General features: G+C 29.8%; 1 protein-coding gene across 8 annotated transcripts in view; it reads right to left on the bottom strand.

Moving 5' to 3' along the window:
- The window catches only part of LOC106064686 (synaptonemal complex protein 2-like), a 38,487-nt gene that overhangs the window by 16,343 nt on the left and 1,981 nt on the right, over positions 1–20,163 (bottom strand). For 6 of the 8 annotated variants that reach the window (XM_056030894.1, XM_056030892.1, XM_056030895.1 and 3 more), the window contains exons 5-22: positions 16,269–16,293; positions 11,857–11,942; positions 11,196–11,284; positions 11,018–11,052; positions 10,598–10,740; positions 9,455–9,510; positions 9,155–9,200; positions 8,197–8,301; positions 5,595–5,667; positions 4,587–4,735; positions 4,318–4,362; positions 3,426–3,759; positions 3,156–3,263; positions 3,008–3,062; positions 2,825–2,888; positions 2,649–2,679; positions 805–2,555; positions 122–249 (exon numbers count right to left, since the gene is read on the bottom strand). In XM_056030894.1, the coding sequence (XP_055886869.1) occupies positions 122–249; positions 805–2,555; positions 2,649–2,679; positions 2,825–2,888; positions 3,008–3,062; positions 3,156–3,263; positions 3,426–3,759; positions 4,318–4,362; positions 4,587–4,735; positions 5,595–5,667; positions 8,197–8,301; positions 9,155–9,200; positions 9,455–9,510; positions 10,598–10,740; positions 11,018–11,052; positions 11,196–11,284; positions 11,857–11,942; positions 16,269–16,293 (3,323 nt within the window). The remainder of the gene's footprint in view (positions 1–121; positions 250–804; positions 2,556–2,648; positions 2,680–2,824; positions 2,889–3,007; positions 3,063–3,155; positions 3,264–3,425; positions 3,760–4,317; positions 4,363–4,586; positions 4,736–5,594; positions 5,668–8,196; positions 8,302–9,154; positions 9,201–9,454; positions 9,511–10,597; positions 10,741–11,017; positions 11,053–11,195; positions 11,285–11,856; positions 11,943–16,268; positions 16,294–20,163) is intronic. The other 2 variants (XM_056030897.1, XM_013223297.2) reach the window with 2 other exon arrangements.

Here is a 20,163-nt window from a genome sequence, read left to right as displayed (position 1 = left end):
TAAATGTATAAAAATTAATGTTTTATTGTTACCAGCAACTTTAATTTAAATTTTATGTTAATAATTGCACTCGTTAACTATATTGTTAATTACTATTTCTAAAAAATATTTTTACAAGCACCTTTGAGATGTTGAATTTATGCATAAACTTTTTGTAGGACTTTCAGCTTGCTCACAAAAAGGTGTACAAGGAATTGAATCTTCCAGAGGAGGAAAAACTAATCCTTGATTTCCAGAATAGATATCTATCTGAAATGAAAAAAAAACAATTTAAGCTAATGGTCTTTAAAATTTGCAAGGAAGAAGAGTAATTAAGCTCATTAGCTAACATTATCAAGAAAACATAAGTCATAAGCATTTGCAAAGACTTAATATTGTATTTGATTGAAACAACAAAGAATTACTAAGTTTATCTACTTAGTACAGTAAACAAATAGGTTCTGCAAATGATGTGTTGAGAACAATAGAACTGAGAAATATGACCTTCAAAAAACAAATAAACTAAAAACCACAGCGAAATAGGTCCACCTTCCTAAAATAAAAACTCCCAAATAACACAGAAAGCCGCCGCCATAGAAATATCAAAAACACAAACAATTATATTATCCCATAAATGTCTATCTTTTTAAGTATATAAGATTTACAGGTAGTTTTTCTGACTACATAAGAAGAGAAACTAAAATAATGTGATCTTTTGTCAATGGCTACATTCTATTGGCAAAAATTTGAACTATAATGAGCATCAGAGAACTTAAAAGAAAGTAGGCAGTCTTGTCTGTAATATATACATATATATTTACTTACTGAATTATCCAATGAAGGTGACTTGCTATCTGATGCATGTGATGTTACAATGAAGTCTGTAGTAAGGCTGTTGTCAATGTGATCTATACTATTGTCCACAGACATATTTTTCTCTTGATTCATTTTGAAAGATTCCTTTTTTTTGTAGTTGCTTGATAATTCAAGCTTCTCTTTTTTTTTTACATTTGCCAAACTATTTTGGTCTTTAACATTGTAAGATTCAATATTTCTTTTTGTACAATTCTTATTTTGATCAATGCTTTTTTTATGAACATTTTTGATGTTTTGGACTTTAAATGACTTTTTACATCTTTGTGCAATAGTATTTGAATAATTTGGTAACAGACTGGTATTCCCAGAAACAATTGAGCATTCAGCATCAAAATCATAGGGATCTGTAGATATATTTTTAGATAATAAGCCAGAAAAAGACATTGTTGTTATTGTTTTCTCTACTTTTTGCTTGGTCCATACTCCATGACAAAGTGGCTCATTTTGTATAATCCTTTTGGATGTGAAACCAAGATTATTTTCTTCTTGAGTACTTTTAAAATTGCTTTTAGTTGATTTGGATGGAATAATGTTTTTTATATCTGATTTCAATGTTTTTTCATTAACAGATTTACTTTTTTGTTGAACCTTTTTACTTTTAGGTTTTGTTTCTGATGTAGTCTCAGGCCAATATACAGTTTCGACTTCTTTGTAGGAAATAGGTTTTTTCCTTTCTCTAAGATTTCGACCCTGAATTGATATAGAGGCAGTCTTAGTTTCTTCCCCTTGTAATGGTAGTTTGTTCATAATAGTCATCAATGGTGTCATTTTTAGTTTGCCTTTTAAAGCTTTATTAGACATATTCCGGGCTTCAATTTTTTGTAATATTTTTTTATTTTTATTATTAGTGTTCAATAAACTATTCTGTAATTTGTCTTTGAAAACTTCAGCAACATTGATTTCTTTCTTTTTTAATGGCAGATTTCCATTTTTGCTCTTACTAGTATTCAGTGGAGGATTTTGTGCTTTGTCTTTCAAAATTTCTGTCTTATTAAAAATATATGAATGTTCAACACCAGCTGAGCTATCCCCAACACCTGATAAAAGATTGTCACATGTTTTTAACATACTAGGGCTATTGACTAGATTATGAATTGATTTTTTTGCTGAGGAGTTCAGAATCAAATGTTGATCCGACCACAAGCCTGAACTATCAATAGTTTCTACTACCTTGCAGAGGGTATCAATTTTATGTTGATTTTCAACTTCACTCACATTTGTTTGACTTTGTGTCTCTGCAACAACATCATTTAATGCTACTTTCTTAGAGTTCTCAATGTCAATGTGAACATCACTAGCACTTAAAGAACTAATGATGCATGACCTTGGGCTTGGTTCAATCAACATGCTATCACTAGGAAGAATGTTATAATTGCCAATATCAGCTATTTTTTCTATATCATTTTTGCTGTTAGTTTTATGATCAAGTGCACAATTTCTAACATTCATGTGCATATTGATTTCATTATCAAACTGTTCAGCATGCTTTGATTTTTTTTCTGATTTGGCTGGAATATGAGTTGTTTTCTTTTTGTCTTTATTATTGGAAGTTTTCTTTGGTAATTTAAAATCTTCAAAAGATAGATTTTCAGGACTAAAATTTTTTCTTCCTAATTTTTGTTTACTAATCCCAGTTGATTTTGTCAAAAGTGAAAAGTTTTCTTTATTTCTGTTTTTTCTTTTTCTTTCAGAAGCTGGGCCTATAAAAAAAAAATACTAGTATCAGGAATATTTTGTTGGTTTTTAAAAATAAGTTAAAAAAATTTTAGCATGAAAATACAGAAATACGTTACCTAGAGACTGCCTTGTAAGGCCTCCATCTGACTGAAACGATAAAAAGTTAAATATTTTTCAAAAAAGCTGGCAAAAAATATTTCAACTTTAAATTACACTTTCTTTGACAAAATAATAAGCTTAAAATTTAAAACATTTATAAAGATAGTCATAACCAAAGTGAGCAACACATTACCTTTTGTTTTCTTAAAAAATGTATTTCACTGTTCTTCTCTGATTCAGGTATTTCTTTTTCAAATCTAAATATATTTATAATTCAATCATCTTAATGAATTAGTATAAATAAAGGAAATGCAAAAAAAAAATTGTTTTTGTTTTTTATTGGCATAAGCAGTATTTGTAAATAATATTTACTTACTTATCAAATGGTTCGTTTACATTGAAATTTTCATGATTGTTCAAAGGAATTTTGTCTGCAAAATAAAGATAGTAAATTTACTTTATTTTGCTTAACTATGATAACTAAGAAGAAAGAAATGTAAAAGACCTTTATTATATATTTATACCTGATAAGTTGCCTTTTATTTTTTTAATTACAGATGTAACATTAACAACTGGTGTCTTAAATTTCTTTCCAATTTTGGCTGTTTTGGTAGGAGTTAATGATTCTGAAACTATACAATTATGCAGATAAAAAAATATAAACTCGATCGTTTATATTTACATTTCTATAATGTACACAATCTTATATTTTTTAGAACCAAAAGGATAATGGAAAAAAGTAAGAACATTTACTTAAGGTACATAAATATTTAAAAAATGGGATTAAAAAATACCTTTTTTAGAAATACTCATTTCAATTTTACCATCTTGAGTTTTATTATTACTTTCAGGTATGGTAGATCTGTTTTCAGATTTTATATGTAAAATAGTATCAACTGGAGCTACTTGTAATTTTAAAATTTTAACCGGTGATTCCTCTACTCCTTTTAAGCTGGTTTTAGTTGGTGGAGAAATCCTTTGTGTTACTGATTGAGCAGGGGTTATCATTGGGTTTAAAGGAATAGAAACTTTAAACTTTGAAACAGAAGAATTAATAGACAATGAAGAAGCTGATGTTTGTGACATGTCCATTTGTTCAAATCTTTGTAATTTCTGTGGGTCTTGGTTCTGTAAACATTATGGGAATAATAATTAGTAACATGTGTAATGTATGTTTACAAACTATAAGATAATAATCCTTTATTATTATTGACTTTTTGAAATATTTAAAACATGATATTTAAAAATGATATATTTATCCCACAAGGTTCATAAATTTTAAGAGCCAATTGTTATGGAATGTGTGTGTGTTTATATGGTGATAGTGGGCAGTGCCGTCACTTGGTCTTAGTTAGGGGAGACAACTCCAGAACATAAGACTGAAATATTGTGTTATTGTAGTGAGTTAGATTTTGTTAAAGATATTATTACTAAAGTCTATTACATTAATTTTATTTGATCACAAGTTGATTTTGTTTATAAATAAAGTATTATTTGGTTAGTTCAGAAAAGGAAGTTATTCAAGTTATTTGAAGTTTTATTAGTTAATATATTTACGCCTACAAGGGTTTAGTTGCCTACCAGCAGTTTGGTGCTACAAGTCAACGACCAGTAACAACAACAATATAATTTTTTTCACAAAATTGAGAATGACATATAAATGCAGTTTAAAATAGTTATAAATACCCCATGAATTACAACTGGGACATCTACCGAAGAGACTTTAAGTTCCTAAGATGAAAAAAACAACAAAATAACCATACAGTTGTACATTTTAATAAACATTTTTATAGATATTTAATTTATAAGTAACACTATAAATGTGCGATTCACAAAAAACAACAGATTTAAATATTCTTTGCTAAAAAAATGGTTGGTAACAATATTTTAAAGATTTTTGTTGAAAAAAACAACAACAACAGCTTAAATATAACTGGTTCACAAATGTTTCTTACTGTTCTCAATGTTCTGTCAAGAGCAGCTTGAAGGTCATAATCTTGAGATACACCAATTACAACAAGATGTGCCTGTCCATCACATCTACTGCCAAGAATTTGTGCTCCAGGGCGAATTTCTATATAGGCAGTTTTCAACTTGTCTTTAACTGAAAAAAATAATGGCATATTGATATTGAAAATGAAAAAAAAAAACACTTTTCAAATAACGATAGAGAAACCAAATGAAAAATATTCTTGCTTATAGCAAATTGCTATTATTTGTTTATGTGGGATGAACAATGTCAACACTGCTTATAAATGATGCATGAACAATAGCCACCAAATTAGTTAATTTCATAGCATTTTTCTTTTTTGAGACAATATTAATATTGTGTATAATATATATTTATATATATATACAATGTCTATTTCTCACTAAGTAAAACTTTTCCCTTATTCCCAAAACAAATACCTAATTCCTAATCATGTCATAACACTACACAAAAGGAGACCATGAGTTTATCAGGTTTGGTAAATTTAATAGAAAACTGATTAAAAATCTAATGTGATTATCTATGTTGATTACTTCTTTATCCACATTTCTATGAATGTACTCATAGTATAATAATCCAATAATTTGTAGAGCTTCTATTTACAAAATAGATTGCCCAAGAGAGATCTTTCAATCAAGTTTTTAAGTTTCTTGGCCACATAAATTCATGTGGAATTATGTTAAGCTAAATATTTTACAAGCCCCATACAATTTTGAAAAATAAATCTTAGCATTTGAGTGAAACTATATTTAAAATTCCAACCTTACCAGCATAATTACTAAATATAAATAAATAGTTTTAACAATGTGGACCTTCTTTGAAAATAATTTTTAAAAAGTGTTTTAATTATGTTTTAGAAGCTAATACAAAAATGTATATATTTCAATCTTAATAATAAATGCAAGGTCTTTGATTGAAGCAGGTTTTATAAATATTTAATAACAAGTCATTTATAAAAAATATATAAAATTACCTGTGTAAGTATATTTTTTTACATCTTTAGCCCAAATAGATATTGTTTCCCAAAGCTCTTCATCTTGACTTTGCTATCAAATTGTAATAAAATAAGATTTTTTAATGTAAAAATGTTTAAATGTTTCTAAGAAAATATGCAGGAAAGAAAAAACTTAGATGGGATTAAATCTAGATGTATCAATTTAAGGTAAGGATGATTTAGTTTAGATGTAAATCTAAATTTCTTCTTCTTCTTCTTCTTCTAGCCAGCTTTATTGCTGCTGAGCTGTGAGCTCTTTTGCAGACTGTGCAATGTTGGGCTGTAGTGGAAGTAGGGTCTGCCTAAGGTGGATTAGGGAGGGGCATTCAAAGAGGATATGGTTTACGGTTTCAAAGGGGTGGGCGCAATGTCTGCAAAGGGGTAGTTGTGTGGAGTTTATTTTGTTCAGGTGGTAATTTAATAGTGGTGTGTGTCCTGTTCTTAGTTGGAAGATTGTAGATTGTTCTTTACGGGGGAGGAAGTTAATACTGTCCAGTTTGTTAGGCGTAGTCATTTCTCTGTACATGGCTCTGCCTGTGTTTCCTGATGCCCATTGGTTGAGCCACTCCTCTTTGTGATTGTTGACTAACATTGACCTTAGGGTGAGGTAGTTAACAGGTCTATCTGGTTGTTCCATAGATGAACCTGCCTTTGATAGCTTATCTGCCTTTTCATTTCCCATGATGCCAATGTGTCCAGGGATCCACTGTAGTGTAATATTGATATTTAATTTTGATATCATCTGGTGGATTATCACAATGAGTGTTGTCAACTCTCTTGGGCTGTTTCAGTTGCCGCTGTTAAGTGCTTGCAGAGTAGATTGGGAGTCTGTAAAGACAACAATATCTGATGGTGGTTGCACTCCTTCATATAGTTTGTTTTCCACTGTCTGGAGTGCTATGGTAATTGCCTCAATTTCGGCTTGGAAGTTTGAGCAGTAATCACCACAGGGTGCGCTTATCTCAAAGTGTTTATTTTTAGGGAAGACCAGGAAGGCACCAAGACCAGCATTGATGGTAGCTTTGAAAGCCAATCCATCTGTATAAATATGGATAGCTGTTTTTTGATAGCTTTCGATTGTTTCAAGCGTGCCTACTTTGAGCTCCAGTGGATTTGATTCTTTTGTTAAGGTGTTATTTAGTAAATGTGCTTTGATGGTTGGTTGTTTGTAGTTTAGTCCAGGTGTAATGTTTGAAAACCTGGTAATTTTTTCTCTGTTATTGGGTAGGTGGTGTTTTAGGGCTAGTTCGTCAGTAAGTTGGATCAGAGTCCTTTGCTTTTTTTGGTTGTTTTTCCTTTTTCTCTGTGTTAGTAATTTATTTGGATGATCGTCCTCCAACCTTCTGTATCTCTCAATAGCTTCTAATGCTGCTCTGTTGCGCCTTAACTTAAGAGGTTCAATATTGGAGTCTATTTCACAGGCTGCTGTGGGAGTAGTTCTCATACCTCCACTAATTAACCGCAAGGCTTGGTTTTGGATTGTATCTAATGATGATTGATAGGTTTTGTTGGCAGCTACTTGTATGGAGAGACAGTTATCCATTACAGATCTGACATATCCAGTGTATAACTGTCTTAAGGTTTTCTTTTCAGCTCCCCAGGATGTTCCTGCTAGGTGTTTTATTATGTTTAATCTTTGTGATGCCTTTTCTTTTAAATCTGCCATAAAGTGTTTTAGAGACAGTCTTTGGTCTAGTTTTACACCAAGATATGTTGGATTTTCTTCTTTATTTATTGGCTGAGAGTCTATTTTTAGGATGTAGTTTCTTTTTGCTGTTTTGTTGCTGTGGCTAAAGATTGAATAAACTGACCTTTCTTTGTTTATTTCCATTTTCCATAATTATATTTTTAAATAAGATTTTTTAATGTAAAAATGTTTAAATGTTTCTAAGAAAATATGCAGGAAAGAAAAAACTTAGATGGGATTAAATCTAGATGTATCAATTTAAGGTAAGGATGATTTAGTTTAGATGTAAATCTAAATTTAAATGTACACTAGTTATCAGATCCAAATTTAGATCTAGAGCTAGGAGGTGTCTATTTCTAATTAAAATACTGTATAAAAGACTATACTAAATCTAGATAGATCAAGATTAGTAGTAGTAGTAGTAGTATCTTGTCTTTTCTATCTAATGTCTAGATCTAGATTTTTGAAAAATAAAAAAAATAAAATATGGAAGATATAAAGATTTGATCATATTGTATTCTTTCTTACATAGATTTGCTGTCAAATTAATCTGTAAGAGTCAATATATTATTATATGAAACTCTTATGGGTACTAGCCTAGTCCCACATGTACAACAGACCACAGCAAAGGTTCTTTTTTTTATAAAATGATCTAATATATTATTACTTATAATTAAATGTACTTATAATTAACTTTTGATAATTTTCCATAACACTTATTAAAAATACATGTCAAACGTATTATATCTTTTAAAACTAGCATTGTATAATATATTTCATTGAAAATTAACAAACAAAATTAAAAAAAAATAATTTTGTTACCTTGATAATATTTAAATCTGGACAAACAAATATATTACTTAATGAAAAATAATTTAAAAACTGTTACGATACCTGACTTGATAAAAAGTTTGGTTCACAAAATATTCCTATTCTTTTACTACCAGTATTGAAGTCAACCCAAAACTCATCATAGCCTTCATCTGATGGTTTATAAATCTTCAAAAAAATGTATTATGTTAGCAGTAAATTATATAGGGAGACATAAAATGCCAAAGAAATAATATATATATTTACACACACAAAAAAAGTTAGACACACCAGAAAAATTTAAGTTTGACTGTTATAGAGCCTGTAATATCTCATTTACACTGACAGTAAGAGTAAAATTCTATTTATTAAAGAAGCTTAACTATCAAGATAGTAAGTTTTAACAGAAAAAAACAACAACTGTATACATAAAATTGTGTAGAAGCAATGTATATTAAAGAGTATAAGCAATCCACAGTCACAAGGTATTAAACCCAAGTATTTCTACTCTTATATCAACCTAACAGTTTAGGCCAATAGCAATTACGTATTTTGATTTTAAGAGTTAGGAAAAAGTAGTATTTTCTTTTTAGTGGCTGTATGGGAAAGGGTTTGGGAGTCAAACCTGAGGAAAAATCAGGAGGCAGCAACCCTTAGCAGTTTGCACCACTCAGTCCTACACCCTGGTAGAGCCGGCAACGCTACTGACCCCAAACTGTATCTGCATTTACCACTCCTTAGTATACATCAGATGCGGGGAACTGATGTGTGGGCTACATTGTTCCAACCCCAGCTAATGTCCAGGCATTAATCTCACTTCAAAATATATAGATGGAAAAATAAAAAAACAACTTCTAATACATATAGGTTTAGATAATTGAGCCAAACATTTCAATATGGTATTTTTTTTTTAGCAGTTCAAGATTTCATATCAAACCTATATTATTATTACAAAAATAAAATACAAACATATGTTTTATAAATGCATTAGGAAATAGCAACCATAAAAAAGAAAATCATCTATGGTAAAAAGATGATTTACCTTTGTTCCATCAATCTTCACACACTCAGCAGGAATTGAGTAGATTCTTACAAAGAAAATTACAAGAAATGAATAATTATAATTAAGCAAAAACAAGTTTTCTTTTTGCTAACTAATAACAACATTTCAGATAAAAATCTTACAGAAAAACTATTGAATATTGCTCTAGTGTTCAATGAAGCTATTTACTTGTTACCTTAATGCTAACAACTAACTATATTTGAAGATACATTAAATGTAATACACTACTGGTTAGAGTGGCCAAATGATACCTAACGAAAAAAAAAGAACAAAATGTACCTTTTTGTATTTGTTTTACTTTTAGCATTCTGCTTGTTCAAAAAGTATCTACAGTCCTTTTGTTGAAAAATAAATAATATTACATTTTTAAACCATACTTGTATTATATGTTTGTCAAAAGTAAAATTATAAAATGAAGAAACCAAACTGCAATGCCTTAAATTATTTGTATCTTTAGGCTTGTTGTGTAGCTAACTACATAGTGCTGGGACTAAAAAAAAAATTCCAGAAAACCTTTGCAACAGATGGTTTGTTTTCTTACAGAAATGCAATGGATAAGACCAAACAGTGAATAAAAAAAGTTAAAAAAAAAAACAACAAAACAATAAAATGTAACCCCCTTCCGCCCAAAAAAAAACAAACCCCCAACTATGGCACATCTTGTAGAGCAATCCCCCCTCCACCCAAAAAAACCCCAACTATGGCTCATCTTGTAGAGAAATTCTTCTTGTGGCTATAGGGCCATATAGTGGATAATTTTTCATGTTTACATACATCACATTTAAATCCTAACTAGCTGTTCCTAGCCTGTCTTGCTACCACTCCTCTACACAATATATGTGTGTGTGTGTATATATATATATATATATATATAATAATAATAATAATCTTTTTTGTCCATATGGAAATTTGCCTTACAATTTGTGCATTACACCAAACAAAAAAACATTATAACTATAAGAAACCAAAGTGTACATTCACACCAGACTCACTCATAATTTACATGTGACAAAGTTTATACCAGATTGTTCTTATTTAATGATTTGATTGCCAGGGGAACAAAAGAGTGTTTGTGTCTGTTTGTCTTTGCTATCGGTGTCTTGTATCTCTTTTGTGATGGTAAAATCACAAAATCCTGACACAAAGGATGACTCTTTATTTCGAGGATCTTGTTAGCTTTTTTATAGCTATACATATATAACTACAAAAACTCATCAGCATTGCTTGTTGACCAGAAAAAGGGGAAAAAAAAGTCTATGTGTAATAATTTTCTTTTTAATAACCTAACAAAGGGCAACTGAAGTTGTTGTTTTTTTTAATTAACACATATGTCTATCCCAACTGAATGACTTAGTATCAACTGATAATTTAGTTAATTATTCAAATAGTTAGGCTTCAAATAATAACTTTTTATTGACTTACTGTTTCAAATTTAGTGTCACAAATATTTAGCAATCCTAATTGAAAAGTTTCATCACCTATCAACTTTTCAGTAAAGTCTGCTCTGAGATTTTTAGGTACAAGGCGGAAAAAGTATTCAATTATGCACACTTGATACTCAAAATCTGTAGAAAATAACAAGTGATAAAATAAAAAATAAAAAATACTAATAAAAAATGGTAAAAGAACATTTTTAAGAAAAAAAAAAGTTAATAATTTTAATAAAATTGTGGTAAGCAGAATGAAAGGAATAGAAAAAAAAAATTGAAATTAAACCAAAAATTATTTGTTTGATAAAACATGCCGATTGAAATATATAGCACAAATCCAACAAACTTTATTCCTTACTAAGCAAGAGATAGATAAAATAGAATAGGAAATACCAAACATAAAATAACTCACCACCAACATCTACAAGGCCTTCAACTACTAGTTGTCTGAAATATGTTGGAAGTTAAAGATTTACAAAACAAAAACATAAATAATAATAATAATTGGGAGTTTAAGATTTAGCAAAAGAAAAAATAATAATTTGGGTAATGTTCCAGTATGTAAATAAATTGTTTTCTAAATAACTTACAGCTTTTTTGAAAGAGCATTGTTTACAAGTAACTCTTGTTTGGTTTTGGCTGAGCAGTTTTGTAATATTGCATTCATACTCTTGAGAATCTATTAGAAATATAAAAAAAAAAAATTAAGAATGTCAAAACAGGAACTTTTAAGTTAATTTGGCCAAAACTATTTCATATTTTTAAAATAAATATTTTTTTGAAAATGTGTTCAAGCAGTTTCAGCTATTAAAAATATGCCACCAGAAAAAAACAAATTTCACTTAAAATACTGTCAATATCATGATTAACTTCTAAACAATATGATGACTCATGAATTCAAATTCAAATCCCAGGAACTTTTAAGTTAATTTGGCCAAAACTATTTCATATTTTTAAAATAAATATTTTTTTGAAAATGTGTTCAAGCAGTTTCAGCTATTAAAAATATGCCACCAGAAAAAAACAAATTTCACTTAAAATACTGTCAATATCATGATTAACTTCTAAACAATATGATGACTCATGAATTCAAATTCAAATCCCAGATTGACAAAAACAATACTCTAAAACTATGTAATATTTTTGATAGATGTAATAACTTTATAGAGATCTTTTTATCATTTTTTTTTAATTGCTAGAATTTCCTAAATTATATAGCTATAGATGTTACCTACTAGAAGAATAATTTACCTCAATTTTATGTAGTAGCATAAAAGATGGACTTAATATTAAATTTATGCATGGTTCTGTAACTGATTTCACAACTACATCTTTAGCTGTTAAAATGAAATGAAATAAAGAATACTTATCACACTCGTAGAGTAAATACACAAACAAAATGAAACATTATTGTGTAAAACTTGTTTATATTGAAATATTTTCTTATTTCCAAGTACAAGATTATTTACTGGGTAAGTGTTGGAGCAAATCAAAATTTTTGATATATAGTAGAGCTACTACTGCAGAAAAGTTTGCAGCTACTTTTAGTTTTCAATTTTTTGCTCCTTAATGGTTAGACCTATGGAAAAACTAAAAGTATCTAGGCATTGCCCATCCATTTTCCGATAAAAATAGACGCTTTGTTTAGTTTTTCAACTGATATTTAAATTTTACATTCAATTCGACTGAGATATGGGTAGTCACAATTACGGAACAGGATTTTTAAAGAAGTCACAATTGCGGAACACGGTAAAAATGTTGGAACAAAAGCCTATTTAAAGCATATATTTTATTAGTCTAATACTTGAACTCCTTATCCGTTACATTAATTTTATTAAAGCTTAAGACAACACATTGTCACTTTTAGATTCTCTACCTCTTCTTTAATTGTATTTGACGTCACACTACCCTGATTTTCCTTACAAGGTTGTTTTTTTCCACTATTCTTTTTTGTTATATTAATATTATATATATATATATATGGTATTATGATTTGTCTTCTTTTTGCAGGACGTATGGTAATCATAAATTATATATTATATGTAATATTATTCTCTAAATGTTTTTAAATTTATGTATACTAATACAAACTCATATTTAAATTCCGATATATAAATCACTATGTAAATATTAAGCTAAATGATAGTAAATGCGCAGGTCAAATAAATAACATCTATAGTGTTCCACAATTGTGACTATCTTTAAAAAGGTAAAAACAGGATAAACACCTCCTAATTTTTTAAAAATTGAATTCCTGGTAGATAGCTATGAAATGAAGTTTTTCCTTATCCATTTATAAACCGAAAAATGTGTATCATGCAGGTGATGTGTCATTATCATTTTTAAAAAGCCTTAAGCCATGGCCTATGCGGTTCTCCTGGTACGTGAAAAATAATGGACGATTCCACACCTGTCAACTTTAACCTGGAGTCAAAATTAATTTTCTGCTGTGAAAGGAAAACCCTTATATTGGATATGTAGAGAAATGGACCATGCGCAGTACCGTTACAGTTGTTTATCAGAAAATTTCAAAATAAAGTAGATTTTAACTAATTTCGACGAGCTGTTCCGCAAACATGCCTGCTCCGCAATAGTGACTCTACTATATACCAATAGGTCAAATTTATGAAATACTTTTTAATGCAAAGTCAGGTTAAGAGATGCAAAATAGGCCAATTTAAATCAAATTTTAAAATTAAGAAATTGTAGTTAAAATTTAAGAATATTATTTATTTTGTTTTTTTTTGTTTTGAAGTATACTATTTTTGCATTATTGATTTAGATTTTAATTGTAAAAAATTCTGTTTATAATTATATATACATATATATATATAAACATATAATACTTAATTAATAAGCTGATTGTGTCCTTCACTCTTAAGCTGATATATTGAAAATGTTTATTAAAAGTAGATGTATTTATCAAATTTTAACAAATGAGTCTAATTTAATTTTAAATCTAGGTCTAAGCAACTAAATAAGGCCTCTTAGCTTTAATTACATGTCTTTATTATCTTTCTGGAGACAGCTTGCCATCCAATGATTTGAACAGTGCGGAAGGATCTAAGTATTTATTTCGGATTTCATTGGATGTAGGTAAAAATGAGTTCAAAGTGTTTAGTCAATGACTAGGCTACTCTGGCATTTATATTTCTTAGATTCTAGATCTAGATCTAGACAAAATTAAAATTAATTTTTTTTAACAATCACATATACACAAAGACTGTATCAGTGATATGTAAGTGCCGCAGGTAATATCTGGCTAGTATATTTTAAACAGAATTTTATACATATAATACATAAACAGCTAGGTGACTAGTCATTTCATCCTTAGTCATTATTTAATTGTGTTGTTAACTCTTTCTCTCCTATTAACGATACTATCGTTGATTTGACCCCATTACATTACATTAATTTTTGGTTTTATATACGTGTATTTGTGTTATTTAAAAAGAGCATGCATTCTCCAATAATTCTATACTAAAAGTAATGTTTTCTGATAACAAACAAAAATGTTATTGAAGTTTAAAGATAACAGGGTAGAATGTACAAATGTGAAAGATGAACGATTCTGTCAGAACATGAAAAATAATTGCGGAGGTAAAGAGTTAAGGCTTAGCTTTTAAGCCCTCATCTCATCTAACATATAAATATGTTTATTTAGAAAACTTTTTGATATTTTTTACATTTTAGTGTTTATGGTTTCCCCCTCCTCTCTTTATTCTTGTTGAGAAATCTAATAATATAATAATAATAAAAGTAAATCTTATCTTATCTTATATAATATAGACGTTACTTCAAAAAAGAAGATGATTACATCCTAAGCGTCATGCATTTAGTCATGCATATTAACCAATGACTTAAATTTTGCCAAGTCACTGGTTTTCCTGGCTAGCTCAGGCAACCCATTCCATGCTCTAATAGCACTAGGGAAGAAGGAGTATTTGTACAAATTTGTCCTAGCATATGGGACGAGGAATGTGCCTTTATCTTTGTGTCTTTCAGAGTATTTTATTAAATATTGTTTTTGTATTTGAAGATTATGGTTCAGTGTTTTATGTATAATTGCTACTTTAGTTTTGAGCTTTCTGTCCTGAAGGCTTTCTAAATTTAGTGATTTTACTAAAGGTGTTACTCTAGTTAAGTGTAAATATTTGTTTGTTATGAATCTCACTGCTCTATTTTGTGTCTGTTCCAGTTTCTTAATGTTATCATGAGTTGAGGGGTCTCAAACGGAGAATGCATATTCTATTATTGGCCTAACCAAGGTTAAATAACATTTTAGTTTTATGTTCTTATTTGATTTATAGAAATTTCTTTTAATAAATTCTAATATATACCTAGGTATTTTGCATTTTTAGTCTGTGTTACTGGTTTGCCATGAATAAGATAAGTGGAATTAATTTGTTTTAGTTTTTTTGTTACTCTTAACAACTGACATTTTTCTGGGTGGAAAGACATGCTCCAATTTGATTCCCATTTCTGTAATTCATCTAATTCTCTTTGTAAAATATCTGTGTCTTGTGTTGTTTTTATTGTTCTATATATTATGCAATCATCTGCAAATAATCTGACTTTTGTTCCTGAGGTAATGCAATTTGGTAAATCATTTATGTAAATTAAGGAAAGTAGTGGACCTAAGACAGTTCCTTGAGGTACACCTGAGTTTACTGTTATCAGTGTTGATTTAGAGCCATTTATTATTACAGTTTAATCTCTCCCTATCAGAAAATCTTTAATCCACTGATGCAATGGACCATTAATGCCAAAACATTTTAATTTTTTAAGCAAACTATGGTGGTGAACTTTGTCAAAAGCCTTGGAAAAATCTAGTAAGATAGCATCTATTTGTTCACTATTATCTAAACCTTTTAAAAAGTCATCAATTAGTCCTATTAGTTGTGTTTCACATGATCTATATTTCCTAAAGCCATGTTGGTATGTGGTGAGGACATTATATTTGTCTAAGTGGTTTATGATGTTGCTACATATTATGTGTTCTAGGATTTTACATGTGATGCTGGTAAGTGATACTGGTCTGTAGTTTCCTGGGTCAGATTTTTCTCCTTTTTAAATAATAAATTTTTGAAGTAACGTCTGTATTATATAAGATAAGATAAGAAATTACAAATCAATCTACTATCAATAGCCTATCTTATTGGATTCGATTAACACGCAAAAACAATTTGTAACTTTATATCTATAGATGTTAAATTTTTGTATTTCTGATGACATTAAATTCTATTTTTATTTAATATGTCACACTTTTTGTCATGTAAAAAAAATAAATGAAATATTGTTAATTTCATATTTTTTAAAACTAGTATTTGTTGGATCAGAAGATGAAATGACCAGGGGAACCAAAACGGCAATATCAAAAATGAATATTTATAAATAGAAATCTTTATGTACAATCTACATCATCATTACTGAAATTAAGCACACATAGCCTGAATAGACTAATGTCTTTTTAATGTCTCCAATGGATTTCCAGGTAGATCTTAGCTATTGTACTTATTTTTTATTTTTAAAAACTGTTGATAGAGCAGGTTGTTTATATTGTCTAAAGTTAAAAATATAGGCATACATTAACATGAATTAAAACAACAACAAAAAATCAAAACAGAAACAGCAACAAAAACTATCAGCACTCATAAATTTACCAGCTTTTCCACCATCATTAGCTAACTGTGCAAACAATAAACATATATTCATTATCAAAGAAAAATAAGAACTTCAATTAATTTTATTTTGTAATCACAATAATTTCAATTTTAGCAATATTAAGTCATAATAGGGAAAATTTATTCCAATTAAAAAAAAATCTTATTTCATTGTCACCTTCAAATGACACTTTTAATTATTCTGAAATCTAACCCTTATACCTATTTTATATGTATATATATACTTCCACCACAGCCCAACATAACCAACAACCTGTACAGCAGTGCTGAACAACTGAAGAAAACAGCACACAATTTTTCCTTGGCAGTCTGCAAAAGAGCTCACAGCTCAGCAGCAAAAAGCTGGCTAGAATAATAATATATAATTATTTATATTTAACCAGTGGCATAGCAAGGTAGCCGTGGGCCCAGGTTCAAAAATAGGTTGATGGGCCCTTCCCCCCCCCCCCAAACATATGGCAAATATTTTGAGTGACAACGAAATCCATGCCTAGGAAATCCTTGCCTAGGCATCGTAAGTAATTTAAAGAAAGATGGTGATATTTGATTACTTAAGAGCATTTGTTCAGTTAATCCTGCAGACTTCTGGTTTTAAAAAATATAAAAACATACAAATAACTCTCTGATTGCTATTTCTTTGGGTAGTTCGTCATCGGAGTTCACAAAACATTTTCAGAAAATAATGCTTATTTAATTAACTTTTAATTCTCTTTGAGTGTTGTCAACCATAATAGAGAAAAATGGCGCAGATTGGATCTTGTTTATTATTTTTGCTAAAATTGCATTGCCCCACAGGTCTATTATCTCGGTTTAAAGCTGTGGATCGAGGTAAAGGCTTGTGTTTTGTTTTCAAGAATGTATGTACTGCTAAGAAATTGTCATTGTTGCTTGTTTCACCTAAATGATACTCTTCGCGATGACCACTAGATAAAAGGTTGTTGCATGCTTAAGTTAAAACTAACATTCACAATGCGATGAATTGTTTTCAGTCAGTAATTGTCAACTTCTTCAATGTGCTCCTTGTTTACATCATCCACCATTCTCCATCTTTCATGTCTGTATGTTTGTTTGTTTGGCAAGCTTGTTGATGAAGTTAAGTAAGTAAGAAGTTAAGTAATAAGTGGGCCTATCCTTTTTTTAACAATGCAGTTAGAAAACAAACAACATTACCCGAACGACTTTCCAGTGCACATACCAGATGACAAGACAACCATTCAAGTGAAAGACACTATTCCACGATAAATGTAATTATCGCTCTATCTCAAAAATTTTTTTTATAAACCTCCCAAATTCAGGTAGCTAAAAAGTTAACATCAGTAACGTTTTCCTAAGAAACAGAGCACAATGTTTCTTTTGCTTGTTTAATCTAATAACTAATGATAAGTCTAAATCTAGATATGTGGTAATAGAAAAATGAAAACAAAAAGATGCTTACTTAAAAAAAAAGCAAATAAAAAAATACTATCAATGGTTTAATTAACCTACATGAAAAAAACAAAAGAAAGAATGGGAGTGCGGGACCCTAACGTGATGCACTAACACACTGTCACCACATTACAATAAACCTTATGAAAGCAATTCCTTATAATGACTCTAGAAGAAAACAGGGGTTAATGTTTTGAAGTGAATATAAAGTTTGATCTGACGTGCAGGATATTTAAAAAAAACCTGTCAACTTTAAACCATTTTTTTTTAAATACAAAATTGCAGTGTAGATTAGGCCACATTTGGTCATTAGTCGTGGGGCTAGGCGATATGAAACCCATACACGCCATGCAGTGCCGTATTTAGATTTGAAAAGGCCTTAAGCTAGCCTATTTGAGGTATGGGGCCCGATATAAGTCCAGATATTGTATGTAACTACTACATATTTCTTGGAGGACCTAAGCTAGAGCTTATATTGCATAGAGGTAAATCCGGCTGTGGCCCCTTGGTCGTTACACCATCGCGTGTGGGCCCGGGTTCATTGAACCCATTCGCACCATGGATGCTACGCCACTGTATTTAACCATAGCCCAAGACATCAAAAAGGGAAAGTGGGGCTGGCTATGACACACCTTGCGAAAACCAGCGACCAGTGTTGCAAGGCAGGCACTTGATTGGAATCAACAAGGAAAGAGGAAAGTGGGTAGACCCAAGCAAACCTGGAAGAGGTCAGTCATCAGTGAAGCTGAGAATACTGGAATGACATGGGTGCATATGAAGAAATCTGCTCAGAACCAATTTTGGTAGTGAGGTGTGGTTGTGGCCCTATGCTCCGCTGGGAGTACACAGGATTAAGTCAGTAAGTCATATATATTTAAACCATAAATGGTAATTTATGTGACACTTCACACATTTTAACTATGAAGTTCAATAAAATATTGAAAATTTAATAATATTCTTCACTGTTGGTGCAAATAGTATTAACAGTTCTCAATTCCTGCTGTACAATCTGATCTAATAAATTTTGTAGTTATAATCGAATTTCACTATCATCTTCATAGTGTTAAAAATCTAAAAATATTACACATTCCCCTATCACTTAGTCTGTTTGGGCACCACACACGATCTGATCTCTTTACATTCCTCTCTTTTGCCTTTACTGAAGTGGACAGAGTTCTCAATTTTTTCTCCTACTAAAATTTTAACATTGTTACTTTTGTGTTTTCTTATGATTTGGGATAAGAACCATTATGCTTTTTAAATGCCCCCGAAAGGGGAATACCTGCTATTTGTTTTGTGAGGTCTGTCTGTCTGTCCGTTTGTCCCGTTTAGATTTTGTAAACTAGAAAAGATATTGAAAATCTGACATCATGATTTTTTAGACCTTTTTAAGTTCTGATGCAATGGATATTTTTTTCTTTTCTGAAAGCGAAAAATTTAATTTTTAAAATCAGCTATGCAAGCATTTTTTTCATAAAAATACATTTTTACAACTATTCCCTATTAATAGTAAAAACATGGGAGACTATTTAGTAAGGGAGTTGACCATTTACCATATTTTTAACCCATTTATGCAAAGGATTTTAGATTTTTTTGTCAAAATAATATAAAAAAAAATTGTATTACTAAATTAAGCAATTTCTGTTATACTAACTAACTATATTTACAAAAAAAATTAACTTTTTTTAATGATAAAAAAAATCTATTTAGTACGCATATAAGTGGAATTTAATTTAAAACATCAATTAATAAAAAGTCTTTCATATTATACATGTGCTGAGGTTTCCCATGTGATAGAAAAAAAGAATGTTTTATTTGTTGAGGCTTTGAATGAGAGATTGGCCATTTACAAAACAATCAGATCAATTAGATAATCATTCAATAACAGCTGTTAGGCCAGAATCACATTTAACTTCACCTAACCCTTAATCTGTTGGACCGTTGTGGTACCATACAAGATCCGTCAACTGTCTTTCTCCATTCCTCCATAATAACATTAATAAATATCAGTATCCTGTTGTAGTCGAACTAACAATTTAACAGTATCAGCAACACTTTTGACACAAGCACGTCTCTTCTTTTTGTACAGATGGAGATAGAGTTGTAGTTGTTGATAGTTTGTAGTTCATAGTTTCTGATATTCTTTCTGAAAATATTGAAACCTGCCTTTTTACCTGCCTGAGCCAACCACTTCGGAGGCTGATTTTGAGTTTCCACACAAACTGTCTTTGTAACTTTGTTTTGTGTTGTTTCTTTATTTAAATCTAATACCAATATGTTTTTAAGGTGATTCCCCCCCACCATTAGTTGTATAATCTAACTTGTGTTGAATTTTGTTTGTTTGTTCTCTTTACTTTTGTGAAACTTTCTTTCATTAATTCACATTTCAAATAAGAAGTAATCTAATTCAATTTTTTCAAAGCTGTGCCTAAGATAATGTAGTTGAACA

The sequence above is a fragment of the Biomphalaria glabrata genome, chromosome 5 (genome assembly GCF_947242115.1).
Source record: "Biomphalaria glabrata chromosome 5, xgBioGlab47.1, whole genome shotgun sequence".
Taxonomy (NCBI): Eukaryota; Metazoa; Mollusca; class Gastropoda; family Planorbidae; genus Biomphalaria; species Biomphalaria glabrata.
The sequence above is the reverse complement of the archived record's forward strand: the minus strand, read 5'-3'. Positions and strand labels throughout refer to the sequence as shown.